This window comes from Pelmatolapia mariae, linkage group LG15 (assembly GCF_036321145.2).
Source record: "Pelmatolapia mariae isolate MD_Pm_ZW linkage group LG15, Pm_UMD_F_2, whole genome shotgun sequence".
NCBI classification, from domain to species: Eukaryota; Metazoa; Chordata; class Actinopteri; order Cichliformes; family Cichlidae; genus Pelmatolapia; species Pelmatolapia mariae.
In genome coordinates, this window is record NC_086240.1 from 7,237,273 (window position 1) to 7,254,687 (window position 17,415).

Sequence of the window (17,415 nt, forward strand, 5' to 3'; positions counted from 1 at the left end):
CTATATACAACAGAGTGAAAAATACAACGGTGCCAGAAAGATTATTGCACATTTGTGTTATTGCACATTTGTGGATGTGTGTGTATGATCAGTTAAAGTCTTTGTTGTGCAGTCTGACAGCAGTGGGGAGGAAAGACCTGCGAAATCTCTCCGTCCCACACCGTGGGTGCCGCAGTCTCCCACTGAAGGAGCTGCTCAGTGCTGTCACAGTCTCATGCATGGGGTGGGAGATGTTGTCCAGCAGGGATGACAGCTTAGCCACCATTCTCCTGTCACTCACAACCTCCACTGGGTCCAGAGGGCATCCTAGAACAGAGCTGGCCCTTCGGATCAGCCTGTTCAGTCTCTTCCTGTCCCCAGCAGAGATGCTGCCACCCCAGCAGACCACACCATAAAAGATGGCTGAGGCCACCACAGAGTCATAGAAGGTCTTCAGGAGTGGGCCCTCCACTCCAAACGACCTGAGTCTCCGCAGCAGGTACAGCCTGCTCTGCCCTTTCCTTTAGAGGGCGTCTGAGTTATGAGTCCAGTCCAGTTTGTTGTTCAGATGAACACCAAGGTACCTGTAGCTGTCCACAGTCTCAATGTCCATACCTTGGATGTTCAGTGGTTGCAGTGGAGGATGTTTGTGCCTGCGGAAGTCTACCACCAGCTCCTTGGTTTTACTGGCATTGATCTGGAGGTAGTTCAGCTGGCACCAGTCCACAAAGTCCTGAGTCAGTCCTCTGTACTCCTTGTCGTCCCCATCAGTGATGAGGCCGACTATAGCAGAGTCATCAGAGAACTTCTGCAGGAAGCACTGGGTGGAGTTGTGGGAGAAGTCTGCAGTGTAGATGGTGAAGAGGAACGGAGCCAGAACCATTCCCTGTGGGGCCCCCGTACTGCAGACGACCCTGTCCGACACACAGCCCTGAGTCCTCACATACTGTGGTCGGTCGGTGAGGTAGTCCAAAATCCAGGTAGTGAGGTGATGGTCCACTCCAGAGTTCTCCAGCTTGTCCTTCAGAACCGAGGGAAGAATAGTGTTGAAGGCACTGGAGAAATCAAAGAACATGATTCTCACAGTGCTCCCAGCGGTCTCCAGGTGAGCGAGGGAGCGATGACGGCATCATCCGCTCCAATGCCAGGCTGGTAGGCAAACTGAAGTGGGTCCAGTGATGAGCTCACAAGGCACGAAGCTGAGCCAGGACCAGCCGCTCCAGGGTCTTCATCAGGTGGGATGTCAGAGCCACCGGCCTGTAGCTGTTGAGGTCCTTGGGGCGTGAAGTCTTTGGCACTGGTACAACACAGGAGGTTTTCCAGAGCTGTGGGACTCTTCCCAGCCTCAGGCTCAGGTTGAAGAGGTGCTCCATCACACCACACAGTTGGTCCGCGCAGGACCTGACGACCCTCGAGCTGATGCCATCTGGACCCGCTGCCTTCTTGCCATTAATCCTCCTCAGTTCCCTCCTAACCTGGGTGGTTGAGAGAGACAGGCTGGAGCCTTGTGTTGATTGTGTATTGGATGCTGTTGTTGGGGGTGGGGAGGAGTGAGCAGGGTGAATAGAGGAGGTGTGAAGTGTCTGAGGTGTCAGAGGTGGAACAGCAGCAGTGGGGGTGGTTGAGTCTGCAGCCGATGTTGGAGACTGCCTCATGGCTGAATCAAATCTGTTGAAGAAATGATTCAGTTCATTTGCCCACCTCACATCCCTCCCAGGCAGAGAGTTCTGATGTTTGTGGCCCGAGATGGTTCTGAGGCCTCTCCAGACTTCACCAACGTTATTTTGCTGAAGCTGGTTCTCCATCTTCTGCCTGTAGCTATCCTTCCCATTCCTTATCAGTCCCCTCAACTCTCTCTGCACCCTTTTCAACTCCTCTTTGTCTTTGGATTTGAAGGCCCTCCTCTTCTGCTTGAGGACAGCTTTAATTTCCGGGGTAATCCAAGGTTTGTTGTTGGAGAAACACCGTACAGTCCTGGTAGGTACGGTGTTATCCACACAGAAATTAATATAGTCCGTAATGCATGTAGTAAGGCTGTCGATGTCCTCTCCGTGGTCGTCACAGATCACCTCCCACACAGTCGACTCAAAACAATCCTTAAGAGCCTCCTCGCTCTCCTGCGACCATCTCTGTACTGTGCGGGTGGCTGGTGGCTCCCTGCGCACTAAGGGCTCATACACAGGGACAAGGTGCACCAGGTTGTGATCAGATCTGCCCAGGGGAGGGAGAGGTGATGAACTGTATGCCTCTTCAGCATTGGCATACAGTAAGTCCAGTGTTTTATTGTCTCTGGTTGGGCAGGTCACATACTGAGTGAAGGTGGGCAGTGTGGAGTCCAGTGAGGCATGATTAAAGTCCCCTGATATTATGAGGAGGGCTCTCGGAGATTGTGTTTGCAGTCTGCTGACCACTGAGTGGAGAGTGTCACAGGCTGCATCCGCGTTGGCCGAGGGGGGGACATACGCTGTTATCGCGATAACATGCGAGAATTCCCGGGGCAGGTAGTACGGACGCATGCTAATGGCTAACAGCTCAATGTCTCTGCTGCAGAGTTGTTCTTTTACAGTGATGTGCCCAGGGTTACACCATCTGTCATTCACAAACACTGCCAGTCCCCCTCCTTTCCTCTTACCGCTGTCTCTTGTCCTGTCCGCTCGAAGCAGCTGGAATCCCGGTAGTGTCACACTCGTGTCCGGAGTTAGCGGTGTTAGCCACGACTCCGTTAGCATCATGATGCTACATTGCCAGTACTCCCTCTGTGACCAGGTTAGCGACGTGAGCTCATCCAATTTATTGTGCAAAGACCGTACATTTCCAATAATTACAGAAGGAAGAGATGGTCGGTAACGTCTCCTTCTCGGGCGACGGCGCTCCTTCCCAGATGGCGCTCCTTCCCATAACAACTATAATCAGGCTGTAAAGGAACAAGTGAAGTGATGAGGAATAATCTGTCTGAAATCCATATGTATCCAAATCCATATGTAAATGCATTACAGTAAATATCAGTCTCTGCAGTATTTCTATTGAACATGCAGCAAAAAATGGGAGGATCATCTAAGGGAAAATGTTGTCTGTGAAGGTTCTCAGTCATCCAGGTCATCGTAGTCTAATGAGCTTGGAAAGAAAAGCATCTGGACTTCTTTAAGTTGCTTGAAGATGTTTCACCTCTCATCCGAGAAGTTTCTTCAGGGCTAGAGTCAAATGGTGGAGAGTCCCAGATTTAAGCTCTATCAGAGTTAAATTGTATTTATATAGCACTAAAACACAACACCATTTATTTACCTTACAACACCTATACTGTAAGATAAAGACCCTACAATAATAGAGAAAAAAAACAACCTTACAATCAAATGATACCCTATGAGCGATCATTAAGTGACAGTGAGAAACAAAAACTGCCTTTCAACCAGAAGAAGCCTCTGGCAGAACGAGGCCATCTACTGGATTGGTTGGGGTGAACGAAAAGAAATTAGACTTTCACTTAAAAAAAAACAAAAAAAAACTGCATCAACCCAGAGTAAACACAAACATCTAAAGTTGAGAAATAATAAAATAAAATAAAAAATGTGTAGAATCTTTACCACCACCTACCCAATCTGTGATAGGGTAGGTGGTGGCAGGTGTTTGGTTATGGTTAGGCAGTAAAGTTAATTGATTTGGTTATGAAAACATTGTAGTTGGAGTTACATTTGCTTACTGTATGTACTCTCAGTTGGTTTCTGTTTGTTATTCACAAACAAACAGAACAATGTTTTGCCTGAGGACAAAACATGTCCTCAGGCTTAAAACTTGTATGAAATTTAGAATAATAATAATAGAATAATCCTTTAATTGTCCCACAAGGGGAAATTTGGGTGTAACAGCAGCAAGAAAGACACAGAACAGAAGTATACACAATTTTTACATGTTTACATCAAGGACAATGGTTACCAAAAACAGAGTACTGTACCTTTATTAAATTAAATAAAATTAAATGAAGTTACGAGGCAAACCCTGGTTATAGTGTGAATTGGTTGATAAAATAGTGCAAGTTACAGCGCTGATGCAAGCCTCTGTGTTTGTTGGGAGCAGTTCTGATTGTACAGTCTGACAGCTGCAGGGAGGAAGGACCTGCGGAAACGCTCCTTCATGCATCGAGGATGCAGCAGTCTGTCACTAAAGGAGCTCTGCAGTTCAGCAACATTTACATGCATGGGGTGGGAGACTCTGTCCATCAGAGATGTTATTTTGGCTGGAGTGCTTCTGTCTCCCACCACCTGCACTGGGTCCAGGGTGCATCCCAAAACACAGCTGGCCTTCCTAATGAGTTTATCCAACGTCTTCCTCTCAGCTGCCGATAAACTGCTGCTCCAACATACAACACTGTAAGAAATGACAGATGCCACCACAGAGTCATAGAAGGTCTTTAAAAGCGCTCCCTGGACTCCAAATGACCTCAGCCGTCTAGCTTATTATTCAGGTGAACACCCAGGTACCTATACGAGTCCACTATCTCAATTACCACTCCCTGGATGTTCACCGGTGTCAGTGTGGTGGGTCTGCGTCTCCGGAAATCCACCACCAACTCCTTGGTTTTCCCAGCACTGATCAGCAGGAGGTTCTGCTGGCACCAGTCCACAAAGTCCAGAGTCCACTGTCTGTACTCTGAGTCGTCCTTACCTGTGATGAGGCCGACTATGGCAGAGTCGTCAGAGAACTTCTGTAGGTGGCAGCGTGGGGAGTTGATGGAGAAGTGTAGACGGTGAAGAGGAACGGTGCCAGCACAGTTCCCTGTGGGGCCCCCGTACTGCAGACCAGCGTATCAGAGACACAGCCCTGTGACCTCAATGCCCAATAAAGTATGATCATGAAAATCTAAGGAGCTTAGAACTGAAGCAGCTTCTCAGATGAGAGGTGAAATGTCTTCAAGCAACTTAAGAAGTCCAGACACTTTTCTTTCCAAGCTCCTTAGATTATCATGATCTGGATGACTGACAACCTACACAGACATAGGATCAGGAAAGTGATTACAATCAATAAGATTCTGTTTATGTGCTTAAAACCGTCACAGGTGAGGAAAAAATCTAACTGATATTATACTCTAACTTAAGGTAAGATTGTATCTAATTCATTAGATAGTTTGAGTCTTTTGAGATGTCTCCTTTTCAACAAACATCTACAATATTTTTACAGTTGAGGACCAGATGTCACAAAGCTGATTTGAAGGGAGATGCAACCCAGTACCACAGCAAACTAGAAATACTGGTCTACCCTGTTTATTTCATACTTTGCCTCTCCAAAGCATGAAACATATATATATGTAGAAGTTTCGGTAATTTGCTGTAAGCTCCAGTAACAACAGAGGGAGGTATTTTGTTTCAAGGCAACATGAAAATAATTTGAATAAAAATACTTTTGTGTTTTATTTATTGATTTATTTCTTTATTGGTTTACTTTTTTGACAGTTTTGTATTTCTTGCATTTCTTTGATAAAAAAATGTCACATTAGTCTTATTTACATGAATACATCCTTAGAATATTTGCAAAGAATGTTTTACATACAGATAATGAACATTTATTTTCATAGCTTTCACACCATTTCCAGTTGTTTTGAGCTGCAAAACCTCTGAATAGCTTATATCTATGTTATGATGATCAATATAAAATTTGTGTTGTTGGAGGATAAGTACGATGTTGCATATATTCAACATTACATTTCTTGCACTTTGAGTTAGAGAGTAATTATTAAAATGTACACATGTCATTGTAATTTAAAATGAAATTTCAAATTCAAATAAAACGCATCTGCTGGTCATTTAACTCTTAACTCTTTCCACAAACAGCTTATTTGAGAGGAGCTTTTGCTTAAACACTAAGTTCATCATTAAATCATTAATCACCAATAGCTTGCTGTGACAAAAAAAGATTACAACATCCTGTGCGTATGCGTACATTTCTAGTCTCAGCAAAGCAAAAAACAATTTCCCAAAGACCTTTCATTACTGAGGTGCTGCTTCTGCAGTGACATCTGCTAACTCAGACATAGTTTGTGGAATTCTGAAGTCCTGTCTTAACTGTTTAGCAATGTTTTGGCATAGAGTGGAGAAATGAATAGAGATAAAGGCATACAAAAGTGGATTCACTGCACTATTTATCAATGTTCGTGCTTCAACAGTAGGCCAGGTGTGCTTGCAAAGCTCCAGTAGCCTGTTATCTTTCAAGAAAATAGCTGCCACACTCAGTGCATTTATGACAAGATATGGCATCCACAAGAAAAAAAAAGGTCACAATGATGTTGGTAATCAGTCTGGTGGTCTGTGGACTGCTGAAAAAGGCTCCTCGATTCACCTTTATGTAGAGACTGATGTATGAAAAAACAATGACAGATAGTGAGACGAATTCCACATGAAAGACCTATACAAAGTGGTGTACACGTGAGAAGTGGAACGAAAATCATACATGATTTCAAGGATTTTTTACAAATAAATAACTGCAAAGTGGGGTGTGCGTAATTATTCAGCCCCCTGAGTCAATACTTTGTAGAACCACCTTTTGCTGCAATTACAGCTGTCAGTCTTTTAGGGTATGTGTCATGGCCTGGGTCTAGGGACCCAGGGCTCATGTATTTTCAGTGTATGTTTATGTTTATGTTTTCTGTGTGGTGTTTTGGTTTGCTCTCCTTTTTCTCCATGTTTCTCCGTGTGAGCTTCCGGAGGTTTTGGTTCGCTGAGGAGACTGCGAACCCGGAAGTGTTTCTGCTCCAGAGACAGCTACACCTGCCGCTCGTCGTTCTATGCCAGCTGCAGCAGATTACGCTCGTCAAGGGAGCGGCATTTAAGACTGTAGCTGAGCTGAGGCCGACGCTGGATCCTTGAGTCAGAACTCGTCAGTACAGCCGTGGAATTTGGTATAACCTCCGAGTTAATAGAGTTCCTGCTAACCTTAATGTGTTTGTGTTACTAGGAATCTGGAGCGGAGTGTGCTTTGAAGTCACGGTGTGGGAATAGGAGTTTTTTGGAGTCGCCACTTTTCACCTTTCACGGACATCTGCACTGTGTGGGATTCAGGGAGAATTGCCACGGGATCACAGTGCCTGGATTTTGTATATAGTTGTGTGTTTTCCACCTCCTGTAAATAAATCCACTGTCCTTCACTAAGAGTCTCGCGTTTAGGCCCTACTTTCACTGCCACTCCACGATCTGCCATCGCAGCCCGTGACAGTATGTCTCTACCAGCTTTGCACATCTAGAGACTAAAATCCTTGCCCATTCTTCTTTGCAAAACAGCTCCAGCTCAGCTCAGATTAGATGGACAGCGTTTGTGAACAGCAGTTTTCAGATCTTGCCACAGATTCTCGATTGGATTTAGATCTGGACTTTGACTGGGCCATTCTAACACATGGATACGTTTTGTTTTAAACCATTCCATTGTTGCCCTGGCTTTATGTTTAGGGTCGTTATCCTGCTGGAAGGTGAACCTCCGCCCCAGTCTCAAGTCTTTTGCAGACTCCAAGAGGCTTTCTTCCAAGATTGCCCTGTATTTGGCTCCATCCATCTTCCCATCAACTCTGACCAATTTCCCTGTCCCTGCTGAAGAGAAGCACCCCCAGAGCATGATGCTGCCACCACCATATTTGACAGTGGGGATGGTGTGTTCAGAGTGATGTGCAGTGTTAGTTTTCCGCCACACATAGCGTTTTGCATGTTGGCCAAAAAGTTCCATTTTGGTCTCATCTGACCAGAGCACCTTCTTCCACATGTTTGCTGTGTCCCCCACATGGCTTGTGGCAAACTGCAAACGGGACTTCTTATGGTTTTCTGTTAACAATGGCTTTCTTCTTGCCACTCTTCCATAAAGGCCAACTTTGTGCAGTGCACGACTAATAGTTGTCCTATGGACAGATTCCCCCACCTGAGCTGTAGATCTCTGCAGCTCGTCCAGAGTCACCATGGGCCTTTTGGCTGCATTTCTGATCAGTGCTCTCCTTGTTCGGCCTGTGAGTTTAGGTGGACGACCTTGTCTCGGTAGGTTTACAGTTGTGCCATACTGCTTCCATTTCTGAATGATTGCTTGAACAGTGCTCCGTGGGATGTTCAAGGCTTGGGAAATCTTTTTGTAGCCTAAGCCTGGTTTAAATTTCTCAATAACTTTATCCCTGACCTGTCTGGTGTGTTCTTTGGACTTCATAGTGTTGTTGCTCCTAATATTCTCTTAGACAACCTCTGAGGCCGTCACAGAGCAGCTGTATTTGTACTGACATTAGATTACACACAGGTGCACTCGATTTGGTCATTAGCACTCATCAGGCAATGTCTATGGGCAACTGACTGCACTCAGACCAAAGGGGGCTGAATAATTACACCACACTTTTCAGTTATTTGATTTCCGTTCCACTTCTCACGTGTACACCATTTTGTATTGGTCTTTCACGTTTTATTCCAATAAAATTGATTCATGTTTGTGGCTGTAATGTGAAAAAATGTGGGAAAGTTCAAGGGGGCCGAATATGTTGCAAGCCACTGTAAATCTAATTACTATAAGTTTGACGTATAATATTTCTTTAGCATGAATTATTGTAACAGTGCATCCTTTCATCAGTATTCTTCTAGTGCATTGATACAGGAATGATTTTAGAGGTACATGGAAGAAGTCATCTTGGCATTGGAAGCATGATTGGTGACCAAAGGCTGTCCTGCAGTAGTTCTGACCCTTTGGGTGGACCATTTTCTTTAACAGTGGTGTCTAGACAACAATAAAGGGTTATAAATGAATCCAGACAGCTGTTCAGAAAGCCTGAGGGAGCACACAAGATTGCATTTCTTCTGCTTCTAAGGGCAAGACTAACAGAGTTACTCTAGGAAAGACCCCTTTTACTTAAACATACACCCACACACAAAGGGCCCCTGGATGGCCTGGGAAAAAAAGGATATACAGATGGATGAACCAAATATCAGTGGAAGTGGAAGAACAATGGTGATCTTTATTCAGAAGTTCCAGCAAATATAATCACAGAGTGATGAAAACAAAAAATTATAAATAAAAAAGTAAAAGCTGAAAGTAAACTTTGAAAAGATTACAAATTTACTTCTCAGGGAGGCTCCATGCTGAACGACCTTAGCCTGTATAAAATAATATGAAGCACACACAGTTACTTTGTAACAGGTACAGTTCATACTTTAAAAATTGAGACGTTACGCAGGGGGAGGTGTTGCAAAAGTAAAACTATGCAATAGTATATAAACTAGTTTAATTATTAATATTTACATCAATAAAAATGATTAAAGTAATTCTAACTGATTTCTATCTGTTAATCATCTATTTCATTTGCATATTTGGGAAATATTATATTAATCATATACTAGTATAGTATTTGTAGCTAAGTTACTTGACTTTGTGTCATGTAATCGGGTGTGTGAAGTGAGGGCCCAAATGCAGGATGTAAAGGCAAAGGTAGAATGAAAAGATTAGAGATGGGATGTTTGACACTGAGGCTACTAAGCCTGTTTCACTTTGTTAAAGCAGACTTTAAAGCAGAGGTTTAAAGTTTGCTGAAAGAAACTTTAAACTGAAAGAAAACTGTAATGATGGAGAATATGAATGGAAGAAAACAGTCCTGTGTCCGGGGACACTTCCACCTTTTGTCACCCATAGAGGTAGGTGTTTCAATAATATAATATATATGATATGATGTTGCTAAATTTCTCCCTTTAAATAAATGCATGTTGTGCTAAACAGCTGTTAAATTGTTTCTGACAAATGTGGCTGTTCAACTGGCTAATCATTAAAATCAAAGCCTGTAACATACCTTTAGTAATTTTTATGTTATTTTGAATGTTTCAGTATTGTGTTTCAACATATTTAAAATTTAACTTCAGTACCTCATATTGTAATGAATATTATAAAAACACCTCCTATATGTTTCAGCATCTTTGCAGAAGTTTCTTCCTGTTAAAAGGGAGTGTCACCAAGCACTTGCTAATACTTGTTGTCTGTTGATGTTTTCTCTGTATAATTGTAGGGTTTTACAATATCAAGCGCCTTGAGGTGAGTGTTATTGTGATTTAGCATTATGTAAATAAAACTGAACTGAACTGATGACATGATTTATAGACTTGTAGTGTCAGTGCAGCACCCTCTCTGCCCTTCTTCTTGTCTATTTCTTACTCTTTCTGTTGTTAAGAATGGAAAAAGATGGTCCTCCTCTGTTTAGTTTCAATGCAGTTTTATTTATATGTCACCAAATCACAGGAGCACTTGTGTCAAAGCACTTTATACTGTATACTACACTTTACTGGTTTGCGGTGAAAAAAAAAATTACATTAACTCAGAATCTACACAAGCTTCTAAAATCGAGAAAGAAGAAAATTAAAAATATGGAGAAGCTGCTTTGATTGTCATGAGCTCACTGAATGGTAAGTATCAGCTGTTGTCACTGTCATAGATATGTATTAGTGATGTACGATGTGACTGATTTCCATTCTGATCTAATAGCAAGTCAAATTCAGGCTGTATCGATGGTACTGATCTGATGCCAGTACAAGTACAACAACTTGTGTTCGGAAAATCAAAAGTAGTGTATTTCAAACTGTAACTTTTCTAATAAATACAAGACATGGGACTTCTTGTTCTTATTGTTTAATTATGAATAATTATCGTAGAAGAAATTAAAAAAAATAGATTTTAAAATATTTAATTACCAATCAAAAACAAATGTGAGTGAATGAAAATAATAATACAGCTGAGAAACATCTTTTTAGATTTTATAGATCCATGTTATTTTAAAGCTATCTACAAAATATTTTGCGTTGTATTTTGGGATTTTTCAAGCCTACAGCAGTTGTTTTACTGAGAGTGCCCTGTATATTTTAAAGATACCTAGTCTACATAATCCACTTTTAATGCGCTACAATTTAAAAAAAAAAAAAAAAAAAAAAAAGAGGAAATCTGTGGTTTTAAGGATGTGGGGAATTCCCCCATTTAAACACAGATACAAAAACCTAAACCTAGATGCAAGTCACTTTCCAAAATTCAGCTACAGTGCTACATATTGCCAGCAGCTCCACATTTTGAGTGAGCACACATGAGCAGTGATGCATTTAGACAGTCGAAATTAGGATATCATTATGACAGGCGGAAAAGGAAGTAGTTCCTACCAATCATTTAGAATATGCAGATAAAATAGATACTTTCCATTATGTTCCTGTTAATCATAAACTACAAATTTTCCCCAATTTACTATGGGAATTTCTAGATAAGAGCTAGATTATTTCTAGAACGTAAATATCTGGTATTATAATTGATATTTCAGCATCAATCCACACACCAATAGTAGTAGCAGCCCTGAGTGGCTTAGTTGTCTCAGCAGGCTTCTTTGGAGTAGCTGGATGTAGTTTGCTTGGTTAAGGTTAGGGTTAAGGAATTCATGTAGCTGGAGACATGCTACACAGGTCCTCTGGCTAACAACTAATCTAAAGTCCAATCTGAACTATGATCATAAGAGTTATGACAGTCAATAAGAGTCAGTTAATGGGCTTCATAGCCTTCATAGCAGGTGAAAAAATATTTTGGAGAGTATGATATAAGTTAAGGAAAAACTCTATGTAATTAGATGTCATTTAATAGGTACTTTGATTTTTCTGAATACTGTTTGAATTCTCTGGTTGAGAACCAGCTCAACGAGTAAGTCCATTATCTGACCAATCGCAACAGCTTGCTGTGACAAATAGAGATTACCACACACTGTCTGTATCAGCAGAATAAAAATCATTTCTCAGGGAGCTTATATCAATGAGGTGCTGCTCCTGCAGTGACATTTCTTGACCGAGACCGATTTCTGAACGTCCTTCTTAACTGGTTACCAATTCTTTGGCCCAGAGTGGACAAATGAATAGAAGTAAATGTGTACAGGAGTGGATTCATGGTACTACTTAGAAATGTTAGTGTTCCAACAGCATTCCAGGTGTCTTCACAAAACTTCAGCAGGCTCTCATTTTTTAGGGAAATAGCTGCCACTGCTAGCACATTTATGGCTAAATATGGCGCCCATAGGCCAAAAAAGGTCACAATGATGCTGGTAATCAGTCTCGTGGTCTGTTGATTGTTGAAGAAAGCTGTCCGATTCACCTCTCTGTAGAGACTGATGTATGAAAAAACAATGATAGAAAATAAAACAAAACCAACCAGTATTTCTGTCAACAAAACAGCCAGTGACTGGCCCTCTGAGAAGTATTGATGTTTGCAATAAAACCAATGTGGTTGTTCTACCAGCTGTCGAACCACTAAAGCAGGAATGGACAGGATCATTGCAGACAGCCAGAGCGGAACCAGCAGCTTGCTTGTTCCTACCTGAGGTAAACTCCTCTGCAGGTGAACGACCTGAAGGTAACGCTGGATACTCATCACAGTCACAGTCAGCAGGCTGCCATAAATGCTACAGTACATGAGGTATGTTATGAGCTTGCAGCCCGCCAGGCTTAAGGTCCAGCTACAGACAAAATAGTAAATCCATATTGGGAGGGTAGCCAAGCAGAGCAGGTCTGACACAGCCAGGTTCAGCATCAAACTCTGGGTCAGACTGGACATGTTCTCCCAGTTTGGCTTGAGAATGATGACAGCGATGTTTCCAGGGAATCCCAGCAGAAAGCAGGTGGACAACACCACCACAGGAAGTAGACTCCTGGGTTCCAAGAAGAAACTAGGTGAATATCCAGGACAGGAGGAGATGTTATAGGTAATATTGGTGGAGTTGAGTTGTGCCATGCTGCAAGCTGCTTGCTCGGTTGTGTACTGACCAAGTGATGTTGATGATAAATGTGCAGTCAGGTAAACAAGCTGCTGTTTTTTGATGTAGTCAAAGAGGAACTGATAACAAGGAAACTGTGACCTATGCAAAAATCACAAAAACACCTGCCGCCATGTTTTCAGAATTTTGCATAACTCTTTCCACAAAAGGAAATATGGACACGAATAACTGGGAGTTTTGAATCTTTTTATTCATTTATTTTGCTAGTAGGAATCTTTTGGATTTTCCTTTTTGGTTTTTGCATTTAGTAGGACATTTGTATGTATGTTTCTTGTCCTTTTTTTAGCTTTGTACCTCTGGAATATCATCAGATCTTCAGTCTTTATTGCAATTCTGACATATTACCCTAAGGCCTAAAGTTTTTGTTCTGTTGAACTACATTTCAATTAGGCTGTTGCTTGGCTCTGTGGTCTCCACCAACAAGTCCTATCTGAACAGGATATAGTTCGTTGTTTGTGTAACTTGGACTTGAGTTAGAAAAAAAACAAAATCCAAGGTTTTACCCACGTCCCCTTACTCACACAAAGAGCTCTACTAATAATGTGACCTGTAATGCAAACATACATGGAGCTCAGAGCGGCATCCTCTGCTGCGCCCCTGACATAAGTACACTTCTCAGAAGGGAAATGAATGAATGAGTGAATGAAATAGCTCTTAGAGCCAGATCTTCGAATTGAACGATGGCATCCGGTTCCTGCCTGAGAGCTGGAGAAGCTTTACTTTCTTCTTTCCCAAAGTCACACCTCATTGGTCAATGACATGATATGTGGTGATGCCTGACTGTCCGCACCAAACAGTCATTGGTCGACACTAAGCAGGAAGTGGAGGGGCAGGGTTACTTACCCAGGGCGTGCGTGCACGCGCGCACACACAGACACAGACACACACACAGGAGGGAGACAAGAAAGCAGAGAGAAAGAAAGCAGGTTATTGGAAAGGTTAGAAGGGTGAGAAATAGAGTGATGGCTGGAAACAGTAAAATATTTGATGCATTTTGATTACATGATTACAAATTACTTTGTAGTCCAAAGAATAGCTAAAACTGTTACCTAGATGCTGCTTTTTTTCCTTTGTTCACATATTTTAATCTATTTTTTGTTTTGTGATTCTCTATGGATTTTCTAAATATTATACATAATCAGAGACTGGATCTTTCTGTCAAATTGAGTAGGATATTATGGACGACCAGAAGAGCCATCAAAATTAAGAATTTTGTGCTTCAATAATGAACTGTGCAATCAAATATGCATTAATAAATTAATTAATTCATTTTTAATTATTGTATTTATTTATTTATTTAAACATTATGTAACGCAAAGTTATTTAAGAGCTAGTTTTATTGCAATGGATGAGTTTACTGACCGACGCGCAGAAGAAATGGTTCTTTATGGAGCCTAGATGGTGTGAATGACGAGACCAAAGACTGTAATATCTTGTACCAAAAAATATATTGAATAAATGGGGGAAAGGGGAAATGGAACAAAATAATTAATACAACACACAACATAAATAAATGCCCACAATTAAATAATAAATCAATGTGATTTTTTCTGTGCAAGAGTCCTTTTTGTTAAGAGTCCTTTTGGTCCTTTGTTAAAGTTTCTTTTTTTTTTTTTTAGAGTTCACTTTTTAAGGAATTCCTCCTTAGGGTCCAGCTTCATAGTGGGGAAATATGTCCGTAATCCAAAGACGGCAAAGTGGGGGAAAGAGGGGAAAAAAACAAAGAATGGTCCTACCGGCTCGCCACTTCAATATGAAGATCAATTCAAAAGGGGGAAAAAAAAAACCTGACCTGTAGGCCAGAAAAATGTCCATTAGTAAATCAAAATCAATTCAGTTTACCGGTAAACAAATACATTTTTCTGCAAGTCTATGTAACAATGCAAATCATGAATCATCATCATTATCATCAACAAATGTACAACAGTTAAATTAGCAATCATCATGGCTACGTAGCTTAATCTATACATTCCAGCAGCGTTCGCTACAAACAAATACAAAAACAACAATAAAGAAAAACAACTGTCTAACAGACAGCATAGCCGAATTCAAGGCAACACATAACAACAATCATTCAATTGCACTTTGTTTCAAAGTAAGCCCATTAAAGTGCTTAAGTAAATAAAAGTGTTCAAAAACAGCGGTTTTTGAACCGGAGTTCTGCTCGCGGTGGGAACGCCGCCGAACAAAGTCATTTTTAATTGCGAACACGATCGACTGGTTACTGACAACTAAAAGGTTGTTAGTGGTAGATGTTAAGGACACTTACCGCTGAGGTGATACAATTTTATAGACGAATTTAGGGGAGAAACGCTTTGTTTTCCAACGCCGTTCTATATGCAATAAGCTTACAGCCACAGCAGGAGTCGAACCCGGAAGTATCCCTCCACAGCCGGTTTTCAGAGTTGCCGCGACGTGGAAGGAGCCAATCAGGAGAGGGACCTCAAATCAGCTGACGTGGGTCATGTGACAGGGTGTAGTTGATATGGGTTACAATTACAAGAGCAATTTAAAAATAAAAACACGTTTTAAATTTCAAAGTAAATTTTAATCCCTTAACAAATACTTCAAATCTAAAATGGATTACACAAAAAAGGTTAGAAAAAATGAATTTCCAAATAAAACGAAACAGATTTTTGAGATCTTTTTTAAAATACAATTTAAAAAATTGAAAAAAGGAGATGGATTATAAATTTAAAATATTTATTTCTGACATTTAAAATGGCAACTTCACTCGTCATTTTCAAATGATGTTAGTTCACGGATTAGCTATTATATTAGCTAAAGGATGTGCTTTGGGATTAAGTATGGGATTAGGTTGTTTAAAAGACTTTTCTGGGTTAATTTTCCTTTGTTGGGATAAACATATCTGTAATCACTTTGTTTTTTGTTTTGATGCTGTGTTTTTTATAATTCAGTGCTAAAATCATAACTTGTAAATCATGTCATCATATTAGCTGTTTTGTATCCCAAAAGTCAGCTAATATAAAAAAACAATTGTTTGTCAACATTGTTGACCAACAATTATATTGTGATTTTGGAAGATAATTTCACATTTCTACAGCCATACAACATGAAAGTGATCACAGATATACCCGAGAACATGTTTAATGAGTATATATGGTGGTGTTTGCAGAAAACAGGGGAACATCATCACTGCAGGAACCATCACCATACTGTCCATCACCACAGAGCTCCTTACCATTCTTCATATATCCGTGTTGGACAGAGTGTAAATACTGAGGCTGAATGACCTTTTGTACAAGCACGCACACTTCTTAGCAGTGCAACACTATCAGCGCAAAAAAAATCTAGGCAGCCTCTATAAGTCCTTCTAACCAGAGAGCTCCTTTCATCGCATGCCGTGGCTAATTTACATTGTTTTTTCAAAGACCAGAAGGTTGATGATACCAATTCTTGTGTTATAGACTTATAGACAGTTGCTGGCCAAAGTTGGTTTTGATTTTTCTTGCTGAGCCCAAGAATTCTCTTTGTTGACTCAACAATTGGAACCATTTTATTCTGTCCTTCCATCTCAATTAATATTTCAGCCTAAGTTTATATCTTACCATTTTTAGTGGCCATTTCAATTAAAAACGCCCAATATTGGTATGGTACAAAACTCTCCGCTGCACAAAATATTCAGGCTTTTGACTGAATTATAACCCAGCCTCTTAGTCTCTGCAGTGTCAGCTTATCTGTATGTCATACAGGCATTATTTAATTTTTCCTTTAACACTTTACTGCAACAGTGAATTGGCTTAATTGACTTCATTTAAGGAGATGAGGCTTGGAGTGAGGAGGATGATAATGATAATGTTTTTATGCTGATAAAGATGTATATACTGCTAACAACAACTTGCTGCTTATTTCTAGGATGATAGCTTCACATTAGCGCTCTGAAACTTTAAACTGGATCCATTTAAACAATAAATATTTCAGTCCCCGAGCCTAATGAAGAAGACATGGAAATCACTTTAGTTTGTCAGCAGCTTCTGTTCTTGTAGCTTAAGAGACTCTGCAACAGATTAGAATACAGCATGTATACAATGCAGCACTTCATTTGGTGGTTTTAGTAATGCACAGCTCAACAACTTGCACATTATGTACCATTATGAAAGTAAAAAAGGGGAATTGACACAAGAGGATGGGACAAAAAAAAAAAAGTGTCCGTGTCCTGGTTTACCAAACACACCAGTGCTGAAGTAATTTCCAGTCAGTTTAAGAACAATGCAGAGCTTTACTGAGAATTTCCAGGGAATATAATCATAGAGACTGTGAAGGAAACAAAGCAAAAAAGAAAAAATAGGGGATGATAACAGTTAAAGATGATTATAATAATGATTTAAACAAGATTAAAAACTATGGAGATTATACTATAACTTATGGTAAAATTATACATATATCAATTAATACTATGTACAGTGGAACCCCGACTTACGAAATTAATTCATTCCCGAGGGTTGTCACATGATTCGAAGGGCATTGTGGGCATTCTGGGCTCAGCCAATCAGAGCCAGCAGATTTTGTTACGCGGGCATTTTGCCGTAACACGGGCAGAAATATTGCCATTAAGTGCCTTCGTAACTTGAATTTTTCGTTAAATGGGGTATTCGTAAGTCGGGGTTCCACTGTACTTCGTTTTGAATGTTTAC

The 17,415-nt window shown here is 40.8% G+C and overlaps 1 protein-coding gene across 1 annotated transcript; it reads right to left on the bottom strand.

Moving 5' to 3' along the window:
• Positions 1 to 11,742: 11,742 nt before the first annotated feature.
• LOC134643551 (leukotriene B4 receptor 1-like) lies at positions 11,743 to 12,717 on the bottom strand. The gene has a single exon (XM_063495978.1). The coding sequence runs from the start codon at positions 12,715 to 12,717 to the stop codon at positions 11,743 to 11,745; it is 975 nt and encodes a 324-aa protein (XP_063352048.1).
• Between the last annotated feature and the right edge of the window lie 4,698 nt (positions 12,718 to 17,415).